We start from the raw sequence: 19,260 nt of genomic DNA, 5'->3' as shown, positions 1-19,260 counted from the left end.
TTCATAATACTAGGTGCGTTTCCATCCCCCTAATTTAATGCGAACTTTGAAGTATCGAATCAGTAAACGGTGATGGAAACACCAAAATTCGCATCAAAATCCTCTAATTCGCAAAAAAGTTTATCCGCTCGCTTGAGGTGGTTTTTGAGAAATGCGAAACAGAGTAAATTCGCAAATGGGAGATGGAAACACATTTTGTGAATCAGCTGTGACATAGCGAACTTTGAACACACAGGACTGACAGACTCTCCGATTTCCGCATAACGACCGGCCATAGCAACCCTGCCGACATCAACGTGTAACGTCACCCTATTCTGCTCAAACCACTTGATGGAAACGCACCTAATTCGAATTACTTTTTTGCAAACTTTCTAAAGATTCGCATCACCTTTTAGATGGAAACGCAGCTATTGTTAATAGCCTAACAAGCATTTCAGTTGTGTTAGTATTTAATTTTTCATTTGCTTGTTTAGCTGTGTGACAGCAAACAATGTTGGTGTATTACAATTATTTATGTGGTAGCCTGCTCCAACCTTGTTGCTGATCGATATGTAACCATTTATTTGTATATCAATTATTGATTCCATTTTTTGTAAATAGTTGGAGGGAATCTGTTTCTTAAGCAATAACATTGAACAGTATTTTTTTCTAGGCCTACATATATTTACTATGTTGTTGGTGTTATATGAGGCAATCTTTCATATTATGAAGTAAACTTATACTTCCAAGGTCGGTAAACAATGCTACTGCAATTGCTCAGACCTCTCGCTTATGATGCTACAATGCTAACAATGCTAGAAAACAATGAATATTTCTGCATCCCGTACGTCATGAACTAGGGCGTGGCTAGGCTCCCATGATGCGGAAGCAAATCTCTCCTTGATGTTGCCCTGCGCAGTTTTCTTTCAATATTCGCTCGGTATCTCACTTTGGGACACGCCCCTCGCGCTGTCCCCCAGAAGCAATTTTAAACTACGCCAGTCGTGACTGGCCAACAGACGTCACGTCTGCCTGCAGAGGAGGGACTCCCTCCTACTACATAAGTCCCGTCGTCAAGTCATCTCTTCAGTCTTCAACCTCTTCTCGCTCCTAGACGGCCTAGCATATTGTTCCCAGAGCAAGCTAACCCCTCGGTCACCGAACGCTAGCCTACATCGCTACATCTGACCTCTGTGAGGGTAAAAGCTAGACTGTCACCAAACAGTAGCTGCTAGTACCTATACTAGCTGCTAGTACCCACACTAGCTGCAATCCACGTGTCCAAGCTGACCTGTCACCAAACAGCGGCTGGGCATAAGCGTAAAGCGGAGACCATGCAGTCTGAGGTTGAACCTACCCTAACCGAGGGCTCGGAGAAGCCTCCGACAAAGTCCTGCGTGCGCGGGATGTTCCGGCCACCCTTACAACACGGCTCGCAATCCGGCGGCCCGCAACGTATTAAGAATACACAGACCAAAGTTACCGTTTACAATGATGGTGACTTTTATTTCCAAAAACTTCCAACAAAAGGGGAACTGATTAAAGAAACAAAAAGGGGTGGACGAAGCCTGGGCAAGCCACGCATTGGGCCGTCGAAGCCAGAACTTCCTCCCTTCAGTTCCCATCCTCCACTACAGAAAACAAATACGAAAAACTCCTAGGCCGTTTCTGAAATGGCATACTACATACTGCTCGTATACTGATCGTGACGTAAAAGTAGTAAGCAGAGCCGGACAGTAACGGAGTACATTTACTTGAGTACAGTACTTAAGTACAATTTTGAGGGATCTGTACTTTACTCGAGTATCATTTTTTGGGAGTACTCATGACTTTACTCAAGTACATTTGAGAGGCAAATATTGTACTCTTTACTCCGTTACATTTCTATCCATAACCGTGAGTACCCGTCACTCCTTCTGAAAAATAAAAGGAGAAAAGAAAAATCACGGAAACCCTCAATTTGTTGTTTCCCTCTCAAACGTGATTCCCTCTCAAACTGATTAGGACAGCCTTCAGCCTATCAGCAATCACCTTCGCTTTCCGCCAAAGCCAACTCCATGGTCAGAATTAGATGAGAGACGATTGTTGATTTGATTGATAAAAAAACGGAGAAACTCACACATACATAGAATTGTTAGCTGAATTTTCTTTTCTGATATTGCATATTTAAGTAAGCTGAGCAATTGTTTTTATGTTCTTGAGTATACTGTTATACTGTATACTATTGTGCTATTGCCATGGTAAAAAGATGAAAATTACTTGATTTTACTTTCAATTCCTTTTACAGTCTCCAAGGTGTTAACATTTTTCATAACTCCATGTAGGACGTTTCTATACATAAATGTAAGCACTGTGGCAGTAGTAATGCAATATTTAGAAAACATACTCTTGTACTCTTGATACTCAAGTACTTTTAAAAACAAGTACTTCAGTACTTTTACTTAAGTAGACATCTGACTGTAGTACTTTTACTTGTACTTGAGTAAAATTTAGCAAGGGGTATCTGTACTTTTACTCAAGTAAGGAAGCTGTGTACTCTGTCCGCCTCTGGTAGTAAGTAGTATGCAGTACGCGAAAAATGTTTTTTTGCAGTATGTGACAGTTACCCGGATGATGTACTAATCGGGCAAAAATTCCTAGTATACATCCAGAGCTCACTACGTCGGATACTGTATCCCATAATGCAACGCGGCACCGTTGGAAAAAAAACGTTGAACATTTCGAATAATGGCGGCGGAAAATGCGAGCGATGAATATAAATGTAAGTATTAGTTGTTTATTTTGATGTGATAAGCTTTCGTATGTATTTGTAATCGTGTGTTTTTCATTGTTAACTGAACAAATGGCTCAACCGACAGCGAATGCGGCAAATGGCAAATATATACGATACATCAGCTTTAATGAATGAAGCTGTCACAGCTAACAGCAGCCGGGTTTTGTCAGATATCGCTATCGATTTAACTTCTGCTGCGGCAATACCAATAGCACGGAGACTAAAAGAGTAGTGTGTCTTGTTGTAGGGACTGATGTAGACACCGCAGCTCTCATCAGTTGGAGATCTACGAATGAGGGCATGTTCACGGGCAGGAGGAATGCGGCGCAGAAGGGGTTCGAGTAAGTTGGTTTAGTTAGACATTACATCTTTTGCATGTAGTCAAAGAACTGTTTAGTTTTCATCCCTTTTCTTGTAGAGAATTTATTAAGGTCCAGGGGCTAGAGGGGAAGATGGAGGCCACCAAAATTAAAAGGAAATGGGAGAACCTCAAACAAAAATATAAGGTAAGGATGTCATGGAAATGTCTGTTACTTTTTCCCCAGAACTACATAGTTATGATTATTGTCATTAGTCTGCTTGCTTGCTTCTGTTGTTTTGTAGGAGTTGAAAGCACCCAGGACAGGGGTGAGCACTGAGGGAGGAGAGACCACTGCTGCATCCTGGAAGTGGTATGGGCCAATGGATGAGGCACTAGGCGGGAGGCCATCAATAAGTCCTCCCGTACTAGTGGACTCATCCGCCCAGGATGTGGCAGTGGTCTCTCCTCCCTCAGTGCACCCGAGTACCCCAAATCTGGGCAAAAGGAAGAGGGAGTCTGAATGGCAGGAAATATTAAAGGAAATCCAGGAGAAGGAGGAAGAAAGAGAGCTAATTCAGATAGAAAGAGAAGAAAGGCGAGAGAGAGAGGCGATTGAAAGAGAGGATCGGAAGGAGAGAGAGCGGCTGCAGCGTGAGGAGAGGAAAGCGAAGGAAATGCTGGAAAGAGAAGAAAGAAGAGAAGGAGAACCAAGAGGGGGAGGACAGGCGGTATCGGGAGATGAAAGAGGCAGAAGAAAGACGAGAGAGGGAGGGCAAGGCTAGGGAGGACAAGCTGCTCGATGTCCTAAAAGTATTCTTCCAAAAGAAATAAAGGAACATTTAAATAAGCATTTCATGTCTGCTCTTTCATATAATTTAGAAAATAATTTAGTTATAACAAATCATTTTTATTGAACAAGTTGTGAATATAATTGTTAGTAAGACAGGACAAGGTTAATAAAACACAAAAGACGGAACATGGGGCATACACAGACAAAAGACAACACTAGGAAAAAGCAAAGAACTATATACAGGTATACTATTTAACTATTTACAAATGAGTCTCCAGGGTGCAGACCATGTTCAGTACACATGATCTCTCAGTGCATCTATGCAGGCATTTGGTGCAGAGACAGCAGCAGCCAGTCTGCGCCTGATGTTGTCCCCTGGTTCCACAGCATGCTGCATTTCATTGTTGTCGGGGAGATCCTGTGGAAAGTCTCCTGGCTCCACAAAGTCTCCATTTGATAGGCACAAGTTGTGGAGGAAGACACAGCAGGACACCACCACTGGGGCAAAGGTTGACTTTACCTATGTGCAGAGATGGGCAGTATTTTAAATTAGATGTATTTAAAATATGCATTTATTTACTTTTGAGTATCTTATTCAACATAAGACAAAAATAGAAACTAATCTGTAACAGACAGATATTGCATGCCAAGGAAAGCTACTGAATAACAGTGAAATACAAGCATTTTCTCATATTGTCATTTTATGCTCATTTAAATTTCATAAGCATTTGCACATTGACACACACACTTGTATGTATTATGTTTTCTTTACCTCAAGGGCCTTCAGAAAGATGGATCTCCACCTGGTCTTCATCATCCCGAAGGCCCTCTCCACAACACACCTTGCCTTTGACAGGTGCTTGTTGTACCTGGCCTGTACGGGGCCCTGTACTGGCTCCCGGAACGGGGTCATCAGGCAGATGGGGGTAGCAAGGCAAGGATAGCCTCCATCGCCTATGATGCACCACCCAGGTGGTGGGTACAGCTGCTGCACATACACAGAGCTCCACCTGAGCACCCGGGCATCATGGACCGAGCCAGGAAGGCCAACAAAAGCATTGAGGAAGCGCCCTTTATGGTCACAAATGGCCTGCAGCTGAATTGAATGGAACAACTTTCTATTATAATAATCCTCCTTGTATTCCCCAGGAGGCTTTATTCTAATGTGGCTGCAGTCAATGCTCCCAGCCACACGGTTCAAGGCAGGTGAACCAGCCAGCTGGGCGAACCCCGCTCCGATGACCTCCAGCTCAGCCTCAGACGGGAAACATACAGCCTTTGTGTAGATCTGCAGTATTCCCTTTGCAACCCGATGGACAATCATGTGGACGGTGGAAAGAGGCACATCAAAGGCCTCAGAGACCACTCTGTAGGAGGTGGCACTGGCCAGCCAGTATAGAAAAACTGCCACCTCCAGTTCTCTCCCCCAGCCATGGATGTGCTCATCCACCAGGGCCTCCACAAGGGCATTCACGGACTCCCTAGAAAGACGGAAGTCTTTCTTTAGGTCGCCGTCACCAAAAAAAAGGGAAACAGCTGACAATACTGACCCCTAAGGTCAACCTGAATGAAGGGAAAACTCTGTTATTTAAATCCATTTTCATTTATATGCATGTACAAATAGTTTTACTATATTTGATTAAAATGTTGTTATTTGTGTTGTCTCACTGAGGTTTTATTAACTCCTGTCTTACTGCTTTAAGGCAGAATAATATCAAACTGTTCTTCTGTCCATAAATTCCTAGCTAACAGGTTAAAGCCAATAAAGCCACTGCTAACTTATCTCTAATTTATGTATTATACTTACATAGCGCGCCTCCTGCTGCTGTAATATTACCGCAACTGCCGTTTTATTCAGCAGTGCCCTTCTCCTGCGACATGTTAAAAAGTGCGACATGTTAAATGGTAAAAAATGAAAATGTTCAAAATGGTAAAAAAATATATCGGCCTATGAAAAAAAAAAAATATATGCGTAAATTTAGGGGAGAGCCGGCTCGAAAACCACGCCAGTCTGACACGTCAAATTCGTCACAATTGTTTGGTCATGTGACTGTGTAGTGCACTGCATGATACTTGTCATACTTGCATACTATACTGCATACTATGGCGGGGAGTAGTATGTAGTGCACAGTATATACTGTGTCAGTATGCAGTATGTAGTATGTAGTATAACATTTCAGAAACAGCCCTAGATAGCAGTCCTCAATGCAGGATTCAAAGGCAGCTCAGGTCAACGTGAAGATGCCAGAATGAGAGACCCCCCCCGTTCGGGAGCACAGGCCACGCCTTAAGTAGGGATAGTAGTCGTAGCTCCACCCCACGAATCAGGAACACCTGCGAGACAGAGGAGAATAGAGCGGTGACCTATACCACGAAGCTCGCTGAACATACCCAGGCTTTCTTGGGAAAACCTGGCTCGACAGAGCCGCAACTCGCAATCAGAGTTAAATGGTACCACGAAGCTCACTTTAGATTCAATTAGTTGAACCAGGTTTTCCGCTTTAGGTTCAGTGCGCGTTCACGTGAAAGGGGCGTTTTTTGCGTCATTTTTCTCACCTTTACGATAGATCAAGCAGTCTATATGCGTATAAATGAAAAGATTCTGCATATTGTCTGTAAAATAACTATGCCAAATGCAGAATTGTTCGCCATTAATCCAAATAGAATGATGATGATTTAAAAATGCATAAGCAACGTCCATCCTGCCTTATTCTATCATTTAGGGAACTCACTTTAAATACACCCTATTTAAGAAATATATCGCATGTTTTTGACCGCAGAGAGGTAGCGTTTGTAGCGTAGTGGATTAGTATAAGACCCGAACGCCAGCGACCGGGGTTCAAATTCGCCGGTCTATCATCATGCATTTTACCCCCATAGATGTGGTGCCAGCATGGCCTTGAAAATATGGATTCAAGTTCGAAATAAGCACAAAAATATAATTCCATATGCTTTAGCGAATGAGTATTCCATATGCATGAGAATTAGGACTTTTTAAGCTTCACATAAATTCGCGTCACTTGAGAGTCGAACCCCCCGCGCAGAAATTCAAGACTGACGCGCTACCTCCACTCTGGCACTCTGTCACTGAGACACAATGCGCAACAGTTATCATTGTCTACATAAGGTCCAAAAGGACGATCAAATAACGAACACCCTCTGATGAGAATCTGTATCTCTCATGAAGAACCCCAATTTCGTTGTTTGTACAATGACAATAAAGTCTGAAATCTGAATATCGTCAGACAATGCCAAGGGATCGGTTCTGTCCCGTAAAACCCTCTGTCTCCGGAGAGACGCCTGTACGAGAAGTACGGCGGGTCCACGGGAACACCCACAAATGGTGACGCCATTGTCAGAGTAGGGGCTAGGAAGCTGCGCACGCCGATTTAAGTAGCCGATCTCCGGCTAGACTAAGCCGAAAAACTGCTCCCGACCAGGGGCCCGTTTCAGAAAGCAGGTTCAACAAACTCTAAGTTAAAACCTTAACTCTAGGTTGACCAACTCTGAGCTGTAAAACTCTGAATTTTCGGTTTCAGAACAGGTGATAACGCTTAGTTCAATCAACTCTGAGTCAAGGTAACTCTGAGTGAAGCTCGTGCATGAGGACATAAAAAGCCCTCATCAATGGAACACAGATAACATGATTCACCATGGCAACAAGTACTAACAAGCCTCGATCCTCCTACTTCTCCCCAGCGGAGTTGCAAATCTTAATGACTGCATATGCAGAAAGCGAGCATATATTTTTACTAAAAAGCAATACTATGGCAGCAGCCAAAAAGCGGGAGCTCGCGTGGAAAAAAATAGCTGACCGAGTCAGAGTATTTGAGAAAAAGAAAATGTTTTCTCTTGAATGTTCTACTTATTCAACAATTATATTCCATATGTGTGTTTGTGCGCACAGTTGTAACACAACAGGCCCCGAACGGACTTGGCTGCAACTAAAAATTAAATATAAAAATGTAGTTCAAACAGATAAGGTATAATTTAAGTACAAGCAATTGTGATGTTGTTTATCCTGCCCTCATTAAACAGCATTTAGTGGCTGCATTCAACATGTGATAGATATATTTAAGTAATTAGGGAAATCTGCTAAACAAAGAAAAATCCCAACACTGCCAGTATTTAATATTGTCTATATGAAAGCAACACCTAAATGCCTTTTATACATACAAGTCTCCAAATTTGTGTTTTCTGGTTATCTTAAAATTTGACCTCCATTATAGCCAACAGAAAAAAGGCAGAGTCAGTTGGAAATGATTGAAGCATATCATGTCTCTAACAGCTCTCCCATCTCGTGCATCAGCAGGGGGGTCAGGATTATTATCTGGATCATTGGGGGAAAGAGTAGGACATTGTTCTCCTCCAATAGTGGCAATAATAGTTGTGGAGAACCAAACATGCCACTATAATGTCACAAGCCCTTTCCGGGGTGACCCTGAGCCTACGAAGGCACTGGAACCGGGCCTTGAGTATGCTGATGGTCATCTCCACTCTGGCTCGTGTCCTGCAGTGAGCCAAGTTGTAGTGTTGCTGTGGGCAAGGGTCAGGGTCAGGGTAAGGGGTCAGCAGATAGCGCTGGCAGGGGTACCCTCTGTCTCCGAGTAGATAACCATCAAACTCTCCTATGATAATACAAGATACACTTTATTGTTTCAGTTGTAATAGGAGGAAACAAAATATTGATCATAGGATATAACTATATACTGGATATATAAACTATATATATAAACTCACCACGGGCAAATCTGGCACTCAGTGTAGACTCACGAAACATTCGTGAGTCATACACAGACCCAGGCCACTTCGCTTCCACATTATTTATCATGTGGGCTGCGTCCCATATGATCTTCACAGTGGAGAACAGTAATTAGCTGTATAGTGAAGCATATTTCATTTGGGCTACTATTTAGGCCTACCTGTACATTAATGCTGTGGACAGATTTCCTATTCACATAATCTCCTTCATTTATTGAAGGAGCTATGATAGGAATGTGAGTGCCATCTATGCAGCCAATCACACCTGGAAACCCTAAAATATATCAAATTGACTGATTAGTGCTTCAAGTCTCAAAGCTTTATGACATAAATGAATTAGCCTACTGCTTAGACTGATACCTGCAATTCTGTGGAACTCTTCTTTGAGAAGTCTGGTGGGTCTATGACTTGGGAACACTACAAACGTGCATAGTAGCCGTTTCAGTGCAAGTGTCACATTTCGGACAGCCCGACAGACAGTTGCCTTGGACACATGCTCTGCATCACCGACGTTATACAAAAAAACTGCCGTTGGCAAAAAACGAAGTGCAATACAAAGAATTTGCTCGGAACTGAGAGCGTGTCCACGATGTGTCATGTGAGCGATGTGAGGGCTGAGAATATTGTTTATATAAATTATTGATGATGCAGAGAAACGGAAACGCTCAAACAGGTAGCTACTCAACAGGGAATGGTAAAACATCCAAGTATCTGCGCCTCGACATCAACTGGCTCTTCAATAAAAGGACACGCCATGTCTGCCACTGCCTTCAGTCTGCAGGCTTCAACTTAAGAGCAGGAGAAACTCGGGGTTAGTTGAAGAAAACCTGCCAGCGAGCAGGTTAGGTTCACGGAGTATGTTGCCAGGGTAACTGACTCAGAGTAAAGCTGAACTGGCTTTGTGAAACTGAAAAACCAGAGTTTCCCTCATCTCAGGGTTAACTAACTCAGAGTTTTCACTAAACCTGCTTTCTGAAACGGGCCCCAGGTTTGGTTGCGAGCACAAGTCACCATGGTGATACAGCGACGCTAAAATAGATCGACTTTCGTGGTACAACTAACCCAGGCTTGGAGCTCAACATACCTCGCTAACCCTCTAAGCGAGCTTCGTGGTACAGGGCTCGGGTGGAACAAGAAAAAGGGGAGGTGCGTAATACCTCCACGTGTTTTCCTTTAGTTTGATTTTCTTTTTTTCCCCAAACAAACCGAAAGAAAACAGAAAACAAAAAAAAAACCAATCTCAGACACTGACTTACAAGCGCGACAACGCATCTCCTACCACGTTATCCTTGCCTCGAATGTGCTTAATAACGACGTTGAAGGTGTAATAAAACACGGAATGTCCAGACACAGGTAAGTTGTTACTTCTGACTTTATCCAGGAGCTCTCGGGTTCATGTCCACAGCATACATGTGAAGACTCACGTGAAAAGCCCCCTCCCACTGCCGTAACACCCACTAGAGTAAACATCAACAGCCATAGACAACAGCTACGTTACGACAGCCGTAAAGCAGAGTACCGTAAACACTAATACTCTGACATCTCCCCTTTTTAGTTCTACTTTCCTCAATAAAGTAAACAGATAAACATTCTGTAAAGAACAATGCTATTCTGTAGCAATAAGCAGGACCACATTAAACATCTTGTGAAATGTAAACAATGTCATTCTTCATTAAATATCAATAAACGACATTCAACCCATGGTCTGTCTTCTGTAGTACTTATATTCAATAAACCTTTAGATTATCAAACGATTATTAAATTACTTTTCACTATAAGATAACAGTTTGCATTCCTGAACTCTTTTGATATTAAGACACATCAGTTTATAACATTCTATGGAACTCTTTTTCTTTTTATGTGGCTTTACCACCTGGAACTCTTTTATGTGGTTTAAAGGTTACCACGCCTGGAACTCTTTTCCCTTCTTCCCCCCCAAAGGCCATGAGTGCGAGGACATGTTAACTCACAAGTCCAGTCTGATGACTGGCTTAGAGATCCGTCCAGACCTGGTCTGTGACAGATTTTCAGCACCAGCATGCATGCTGACACTGGAGTCCCCCTGCTGTCGATTGATGTCCGGATTGTCCGTGCAAACAGGTAAGACAGGTGCTTTGCCTCCAGGCGGCTGTGGAGCAGGCATCTCCTGCAGGTGGCGCCGGTTGCGCCTGAGTCTTGCCCCCTGCTGCGTCTGGATGATGTAAGAGCGTGGCGTGACACTCTCAGCGGTCACAACTGCAGGAGCTGTCCAGGATTTCTGGTGGTCCAGCTTGGAGAGGACGTTACCACCAGGCTGAAGTGGGGGTAGGTGTCTGGCCCCATGGCGTCTGTTGTAGTAGAAGGCTTGCTTCTTCTTCTCTGCCTCGTCCTTCTGCCTGATGCGCTGCCCGTGAGGTTTCTCTCGAGGGTAGGCAGTGTCATTCGAATCTTCCGGCCCATTAGTAGTTCAGCTGGGCTGGCTCCAGTTGTGCTGCATGGTGTTGACCTGTAGCACATGAGTGCGATGAGAGGGTCGTTCTGTTTCAATATTCGCTTTGCGGTCTGCACCGCACTCTCTGCGTGACCGTTGCCTTGTGCGTTGTGTGGGCTTGAGGTGACGTGTTCAAAGTCAAGCTCACGGGCGAGGTCTCGAAACTCTCTGCTTGTGAACTGCGGCCCGTTGTCGCTGACGACCACATCTGGAATGCCGTAGCGGGCGCATATAGCTTTCAGCTTCAGAGAGACATGAGCACTTGTTGTTGTTTTCATGTGCAATATCTCGATGTATCTCGAGTAGTAGTCTGAGATGATTAAGTAGTTCTGTTTATTATGTTCGCATAGGTCCAGAGCTATGCGCTGCCATGGTCTGTCGGGGAGCGGGGTAGAGATCAACGGCTCCTTCTGCTGTGCTCTTCTCAACTCACAGCAGGACTGACATGACAACACCTTGTGTTTCAGTTGTGAGGAGATGCCGGGCCACCAGACAGCGGCGTTTGCCCTGTCCCGACACTTTGAGAGCCCTTGATGTCCGTCGTGGATTCTCTCAAGGATGTCTGCCCTCAGCGTCCCTGGTATCACGATGCGGCTTCCTCTCACGACCATCCCGCCATACTCTGAAAGTTCATCTCTCATAGAGAAGTACTCACGTATGTTACTTGGTACTTGGCATGCGTGTTCTGGCCAGCCGGACCCAATGTACCTGATCACTGTCTGCAGCTTCTCATCAGCTGCAGTAGCTGCTCTGATGTTGTTCATCTTCTGTGGGGTAGCTGGCACGCTGTCCATGACTGCTGCAATGTAGCACTCAACCTCAGAGTGTGTGTCTCTCCCGTCCTCCGCGTTGCTCAGAGGGCTCCGTGACAGTGTGTCTGCCACAACAAGGGTCTTCCCCGGCGCATACGCAGCCACCGGCTTAAAGCGCATGAGCCGCATAAGAAGTCTCTGGCACCTTAATGGAACGTTGTCTAAGTCTTTACTGTTCATTAGTGGGACCAGGGGCTTGTGGTCTGTCACAAGTTCAAAACTCTCCAGGCCGTAGAGGTATTTTTCAAACCGTTCACAGGCCCAGACACTCGCCAGGCACTCTTTCTCAATCTGCGCGTATCTGGTCTCTGCGTCTGTCAGCCTCCTTGAGCAGTATGCGACTGGTTTCCAGTTTTGTCCATGGAGCTGCAACAGCACGCCAACGAGCCCATAGCTGCTTGCATCAGCTGAGACAGCGGTGGGTCTGTTGACGTCATAAAACACTAACACTGGCGATGTCATCAGTAGCTCTTTTAGCTTCTCAAAAGCTGTGTGTTGTGCGGGACCCCAGGTCCAAGCTGTCTTGGACCGGAGCAGCTCGTACAGTGGCTGGCCCACTGTGGACAGGTTCGGCACATATTTACCGAGATAGTTCACCATGCCCAGGATACGTTTGAGCTCGTGGACGTTCTCTGGTGCAGCGAGCTCCCGGATTGCTCGCACCTTTGCTGGATCCGGCCGCACGCCTGTGGCATCGACCACCTGGCCCAGGAAGTTGAGCTGTTCTTGTCTGAGCTTACACTTTTCCTTATTGAGCTTGAGCCCAGCAGACTTGACTCTCTCCAGGACCTTCTGGAGATGGAGGTCGTGCTCTTCCATGTCCTTTCCATACACAACAATGTCATCCATGTAAACTGAGACGCCCGGTAGGCCTTGAAGTGTCTCCAACATTTTCCTTTGGAAAATTTCTGGGGCGCTCGTTATCCCGAATGGTAAGCGCCGGAAACAGTACCTGCCAAATGGCGTAATGAATGTGGTGAGTAGGCTACTCTCACTGTGCAGAGGAATCTGGAAGAACCCAGAGGCTGCATCAAGGCTGGAGAACACCGTTGCTCCACACAGCTCCGCTGTAATCTCCTCTGGTGTAGGTAAGATGAATCTCTCTCTCTTTACCTGTTCATTTAGTTTCTTAAGATCCACACATATACGAACCTTTCCGTTCTTTTTGAGCACGGGCACCATGGGGGCGCATCGGTTGGCTGGGTTACCTCCTCTATGATGCCGTACTCCTCCATGCGGCGCAGCTCCTCCCTGACCTTGGACGTCAGCGGTATTGGGACCCTGCGCGCAGTCTGCACCGCGTACGGGGTGGCGTTGTCCTTGAGCTGTATCCTCACAGGCTCCGTCTTGAGCGTGCCATGCTCTCCAAAGGCACCATGGACCTCCTCGATCCGTTTCACGAGGCCCATCTCAGCTGCAGTGGATCTACTGAGTAAGTTGTTGACAGACTTTCCTCTAATAACATACACTGGGAATGAGTATGAGTTCTTCTTGTATGTGGTGTTAACTTGAAATTGTCCTTTACAGTCTAATTGACCCCCTGGGCTGGTCAAAGATACACTAGTCTGCTTCAGTTCTCTCTCTGGAATGAGCATATTGAAAGTCTCTTCACACATTACACTAGCATCAGCCCCAGTATCGATCTTAAACTTAACAGGAGTTGCACCAAGCAGAAGTTGCACTGTCCACTCATCACTCGCGTTCGCATTCACTGATCCCAGGAAGTATTCACTCTGCTCATCTGCCTCTGTTACTTCCCTCACCGCTTTGGTTTTGCACTGGCTCCGCCAATGTCCGTTCCTGCCGCATTTGTTGCAAGCTGAATTGCGAGCGGGGCATCTCTCTGGATCCTTGTGCTCCGTTTTCCCACACCGGCTGCACTTCCTCCCGTGCTCCGTCTTTCCCGCTCTCTCGGCGTTGCGCTGCCATTTTATATTCGTCTTCCGCGCGCCCCGCACCTCTTGTACGGATGCCGTGGCTGCCATGGCCTCTGCTGCCTGCGCACTGATCTGCATGTTCACTGTCTCTGACTGGCGAACAGACTGTATAGTCTGCGCCAGTGTAAGATCCGCCATGAGCTGCAATTTACGAGACTGCTCTTTATCTTGAATCCCCACCACGATTCGGTCCCGAATATTTTCATCTCTACCCCCCCCGAACTCGCAGTGTTCTGATAAATCATAGAGAGCCCTGATGAAAGTCTCTGCCGGCTCGCCAGGCCGCTGCACGCGCTGGTGGAAAACAGCACGCTCATGGATCACATTCCGCCGCGGGAAAAAGTACTCGTCGAACTTCTCCATCACTATATTGTAATTATTCTGGTGTCCTGGGTCAGTAAAAGTAAACGACTTGAAAATATTTTCCGCTTCACTCCCCATTGCGTACACCAGGGAACACACTTGTACTTCACCCGACTTCTTGTTGAGCTCCGTAGCCGTCCGATATCTCTCGAACCGCCTTTTCCAGTCGGTCCACTCCGTCGGTTTATCAAAGCTAAAACTCTCCGGTGGGTTGAACTTCGCCATGATTTACACTCTTTGCAAAACCACTGGCCACTTCTGACACCATGTAATAAAACACGGAATGTCCAGACACAGGTAAGTTGTTACTTCTGACTTTATCCAGGAGCTCTCGGGTTCATGTCCACAGCATACATGTGAAGACTCACGTGAAAAGCCCCCTCCCACTGCCGTAACACCCACTAGAGTAAACATCAACAGCTACGTTACGACAGCCGTAAAGCAGAGTACCGTAAACACTCTAATACTCTGACAGAAGGCATGCATGAAAATGCTCCAACGCATCAGCCTTTGATTTGTGTAACGCATCGATTTCAGGTACACCAAGGGATTATGATCAGTGAGGATGGGGCTTTGATTTCCAAATGTGATGCAATATTCATAGAAACAAAGGATCTGATTTTATATATTTCACATCATGTTCTTGTTTTACATAAGGAATATCTGTGGGAAGTAAGTGCTCTGGCTCTACAGAGGGGTGTTCCACGAACGGAGGTTTAACAAACACTGAGTTAACGCTGAACTCTAGGTTGATTGACCATGTGCCGACCAACCCAGAGTTTTCGGTTCCACAGCAGCGGTTATGCATTAGTTCAATCAACTCGGGGTTGGTTAACACAGGGTTGTGCGCGTCCACGCCAAACTTAAAAAGACGTGATGTATGGATCATGGAAACCCTGATCGATATGGCGAAACGGGCCGCTTATTTCAATGAAATGGAACTCCAGGTTCTCCTGGAGAGCTATGACGAGGAGAAGGACATTATCACAAGAAAAGGGAACGCTAAAACCTCTGGAACCCGGAGAACCAAAGCCTGGCAGCGGATCGCTGACCGCGTAAATGCGTTAGTTACACATCAAAAGCATCCTTAATATTTGAGCCATGAATATATAAATATCCCAGTTAAGCATTCTTAAAGATCCTACCACATAACCCCTTTCTTCTAAAACAATATGTACTCCGATTGCTTCCAAGCGGTCAGAGGATCAAGTATAAAAATGAAGTATAAAAAACATACAAACTGGTAAGCTTTTCCCACCATCGTATTGGTAGCCTATAAATTTAAATAAGCCATTTGTTTAAGCCAATCGTGAAAAGGCCCACAGTCGGCAGACTGGATCTGGCCCTCAAATTGTCTTGACCCCGGTGGAGGAGCTGTTAATAAACATAAATTCAGGGCGCCCTGGCATGGAGGGGGTACCTGGAGGTACCTACCACCTCAGAGAGTCATGGGCCATACCCCACACTGGTTGAATGTAGGTTTTTGTGTTTTCTTGTATTTTAGATTTTTTTTGCCTTCGAAGTAACACATGCAAACCGTGTGCTTGCCACAGCGCATACTATTCGAAAAGTTTCTTTTTTTGGTAACCTGGTAGAAAACCTAAAAGTGACAATTCATCAACTTCACAGATCAAGATGGATCAGTGCTTGTAATGAAGCCGCCGGCTACGATCGAACATTCTCCAGTGGATGCAAGTCAGTTAGGACTATTTTATACTTTATGTTGTAAATGCCTCTCGGCATAGTACTCAGACAATATTGCTCTGATTGATAGGAGGCCGATACAAATCTTGGATGGGTCATCTGAAACGACTGTGATGTGCTCAGCATCTCCAGCATTATAGCCTAGATAAAACTACCATTTGAAAAAAACGGAGGGCTACGCAAATAGTCTGGAGTGAACTGAGGCCAGGTCCTCGATTGGTAGTGTTGGCTATGTAAGGCTATTTAAATATATTAAAGATTTGCGCGAGAATCTATATCTCTCCACTCCAGCAAAAAGTCATCCAATATGCCAAGATGTCGAGCCGTGGTCTTATCAATCGCTCCCGGTGGATTGCACGTATAATATGCGCTCTGATATCAGCAGTTCTCTCATCAAAAGGGCATGCCATTGTGAAAACATGAAATCTGCGGTGAACGCCGGGTTATGTACCCAAAACCGGGTTTGATTCAGAGCATATGTTGCTATAGCAACTAACATACCGTGATCCTTTTGGAACGGAAAACCTAGGGTTGCCGAAAACCCTGGGTTAACTTACCCGGTTATGTGCTAAAACCGGCTTTGTGGAACACCCCACAGCTCTTTGTTAACTCATGTTCTGGAGCAATGATAAAAGTGTTTATGTTGTTTAGCCCTCTGGAAGTTCAACCCAAGAGGAGGAGACCTCATCACTTTCACCTGAGCAACTTGCATCTGCGCCACTTTGGAAGTGTCAAACCAGTAGTAATTCTTTCTTGTCCCGTAGGAACCAGGGTTAAGTTGGGCTTTGTAATGTGGAGGGGCTCAGTGGTTTCAGGGTTTCATGCACATGTGTGTGTGACTACAAAATCCAAGTGATGTAATTTCTCAACGGCCGCCTCTTCACTGCGCAAAGCTCCTCCTTCCTGTCCTTAGTGAAAGCGCTGATGGCATGACATAACAAATCTGACAACAGATTGAAAATGTGCTACGGGACAATAAACTTAAACCAGCTTGGCTATTCAGTTAGTACGGAAGAGGATTAGGGCCACACATGTAAAAAAAAATTAAATTCTGACTTTATTCTCAGAATTCTGAGAAAAAAGTCAGAATTCTGACTTTAATCTCAGAATTCTGAGAATAAAGTCAGAATTCTGACATTAATCTCAGAATTCTGAGATAAAAAGTCAGAATTCTGACATTAATCTCAGAATTCAGAGAAAAAAAATTAGAATTCTGACTTTAATCTCAGAATTCTGACTTTTTTCTCAGAATTCTGAGATTAAAGTCAGAATTCTGACATTAATCTCAGAATTCTGAGAAAAAAGTCGGAATTCTGACATTAATCTCAGAATTCTGACTTTAATCTCAGAATTCTGAGAAAAAAGTCAGATTTCTGACTTCAAAGTCAGAACTACGGGTATCTGTAAGGACCAACCTCCGTGGGAGAGACACTTTGCTTTATGCAGTAGGAGGAAACCTATGGAAAGCCAAGAAGGCCACAATCCGGCCCTAGAATGGCGCGGTAAAAGTGCAAGAATTCCGTACGGAATCCGTACGGAACTAATAGCCGCGGCTATTAGTCATATTGAGATGGCAGTGTGCGAAATACCCGTCAATATTCGGGGATGCCCTCATCCCCAGATTGTTCTCGATATGCAGTAGCCAGCTAGGCCATAACATTACAATATTTCATGGATGCAAGCAAGCCAAGACAATCAATCTATATCTATAGCCTACATGACAACACACACACACACACACACACACACACACACACACACACACACACACACACACACACACACACACACACACACACACAGACAAACACATGCACACACGTTAAACACACTGGTAAAGCAATAGGAGCCTGCATTGGCTAAAGTTGTTGGGATGCACGTTATTTTATAACAGGGCAAGTTGTGCATTACAATGCAAACACGACAATAATTGGCACCGTTCTTGCGCACTCAGAAGAACATGAACTGAATAAATGCCAGGTATATAGCATATTGGAGACGGGCACACAATCAGTGCATTTGCAAATGAGAGCCTGCAGTATGACCGATCTTGTGACATTATTTAGCCAGCCATCTACAGCTAATACGATCAGACAGATACATCATTGATCACATATAAGCCCACAACAAGCCCAACATCACCACGGCAGGTGCGCTCTCTCTCGCACATTCACACAATCACTCCAACTTCTCCAACTCCAAGGCAAAGCTGTTTCACTAAGACCACAAACAACCACAACTAACCAGCCTACATATCCACAACAATGCACAACAATCAGTTCTATACATTGCGTCTATCTTCTGTTTGGCGCACATGGCTAATTTGCATACTTGCACAGGACTGTCGGCTCCGCTTGTCAAAAAAATAGAACGTATTTGTGAATAAATGCTTTGAATTCTGAATACTGGACTTGGTGAGCTTGGTGAGTTGGCTATGGGACGTGCACTTTTACCGCGCCATTCTAGGGCCGGATTGTGGCCTTCTTGGCTTTCCATAGGTTTCCTCCTACTGCATAAAGCAAAGTGTCTCTCCCACGGAGGTTGGTCCTTACAGATACCCGTAGTTCTGACTTTAAAGTCAGAATTCTGACTTTTTTCTCAGAATTCTGAGATTAATGTCAGAATTCTGACTTTAATCTCAGAATTCTGAGAAAAAAGTCAGAATTCTGAGATTAAAGTCAGAATTCTGACTTTTTATTTTAGAATTCTGAGATTAATGTCAGAATTCTGAGATTAATGTCAGAATTCTGACTTTATTCTCAGAATTCTGAGATTAAAGTCAGATTTTTTTTTTTTTTTTTTACATGTGTGGCCCTAATCCTCTTCCGTAAATTAGGGACTTTTATATCAAGGAATGTAATCATGATAGGATTAGCTAGAGATTTCAAAGATAAGAGAGGATTTATTAGTTTGCTTCTGTTAACCAGACGGTTTGTGGTGGTGTTGAACACTGTGGCTTGTTGTAAAGGGCAGACTCAGAGCTTTGACTTGCTGTGTGAACTAAGTATTTAGGATCATGCTAGCATGAAACAAAGGAATGAGAGTATGACCCATCTGAAATACCCACTTATACTATAACAGTAATTCAAAAGTAATACTTCAGCTGACGGCAAGCCCACAAATATTTAATATAATAAATGAGGCAAATCCAAGTTTGATAGTTTGAATTGTAAATTAAAAGCAGTCAAAAATAAATCTATCGAAAAAGAAATACAAAACAAAAAGAATGACTGACCCTGTTTTGAATGCTACATTAATACTCCCCTGATCAAATACACACACCTTGTCCTTTGCTGCCACCACGTCCTGAATGGGAGCGTGTCTATGTTCCCCGGGTCCTATGTTCCCCTCTTTGTATGAACCCTTTTTT

At 44.5% G+C, this 19,260-nt stretch overlaps 2 protein-coding genes across 4 annotated transcripts; one reads left to right on the top strand and one right to left on the bottom strand.

Annotated features, from left to right (window-relative positions):
• Positions 1-2,535: 2,535 nt before the first annotated feature.
• Positions 2,536-3,835, top strand: LOC115533560 (TBC1 domain family member 10B-like). The gene is made up of 4 exons (XM_030344107.1): positions 2,536-2,740; positions 3,000-3,093; positions 3,171-3,258; positions 3,356-3,835. The coding sequence occupies exons 1-4, from the start codon at positions 2,707-2,709 to the stop codon at positions 3,833-3,835; spliced, it is 696 nt and encodes a 231-aa protein (XP_030199967.1). The 5' UTR covers positions 2,536-2,706.
• Positions 3,836-3,939: 104 nt separating this feature from the next.
• On the bottom strand, positions 3,940-10,940 carry LOC115533277 (putative nuclease HARBI1). 3 transcript variants are annotated; one of them, XR_003974166.1, is made up of 4 exons: positions 9,861-10,940; positions 5,651-6,177; positions 4,616-5,406; positions 3,940-4,363 (listed from the first exon to the last, which is right to left on the bottom strand). XR_003974166.1 is itself a non-coding variant. In XM_030343693.1 (2 exons), the coding sequence occupies exons 1-2, from the start codon at positions 5,165-5,167 to the stop codon at positions 4,136-4,138; spliced, it is 780 nt and encodes a 259-aa protein (XP_030199553.1). In that variant the 5' UTR covers positions 5,168-5,192; the 3' UTR covers positions 3,940-4,135. The 3 variants fall into 3 exon arrangements, 1 of the variants encoding a protein (XP_030199553.1); XR_003974167.1 differs by having other exon boundaries at positions 9,884-10,940; XM_030343693.1 differs by lacking the exons at positions 5,651-6,177; positions 9,861-10,940 and having other exon boundaries at positions 4,616-5,192.
• Positions 10,941-19,260: the final 8,320 nt, after the last annotated feature.

This window comes from Gadus morhua, chromosome 20 (genome assembly GCF_902167405.1).
Source record: "Gadus morhua chromosome 20, gadMor3.0, whole genome shotgun sequence".
In the NCBI taxonomy this organism is placed as follows: Eukaryota; Metazoa; Chordata; class Actinopteri; order Gadiformes; family Gadidae; genus Gadus; species Gadus morhua.
The sequence above is the reverse complement of the archived record's forward strand: the minus strand, read 5'-3'. Positions and strand labels throughout refer to the sequence as shown.

What these genes read in the sequence shown, in the direction of transcription:
- LOC115533560 (XM_030344107.1), top strand. Translation starts at nt 2,707, where the DNA reads ATGGCGGCGGAAAATGCGAGCGATGAATATAAAT. An exon ending in TGCGAGCGATGAATATAAAT is followed by an intron (nt 2,741 to 2,999) that starts GTAAGTATTAGT and finishes GTCTTGTTGTAG; the next exon opens with GGACTGATGTAGACACCGCA. An exon ending in GCGGCGCAGAAGGGGTTCGA is followed by an intron (nt 3,094 to 3,170) that starts GTAAGTTGGTTT and finishes CTTTTCTTGTAG; the next exon opens with AGAATTTATTAAGGTCCAGG.
- LOC115533277 (XM_030343693.1), bottom strand. Translation starts at nt 5,167, where the DNA reads ATGATTGTCCATCGGGTTGCAAAGGGAATACTGCAGATCTACACAAAG. An exon ending in TCTTTCTGAAGGCCCTTGAG is followed by an intron (nt 4,364 to 4,615) that starts GTAAAGAAAACA and finishes CTCTGCACATAG; the next exon opens with GTAAAGTCAACCTTTGCCCC.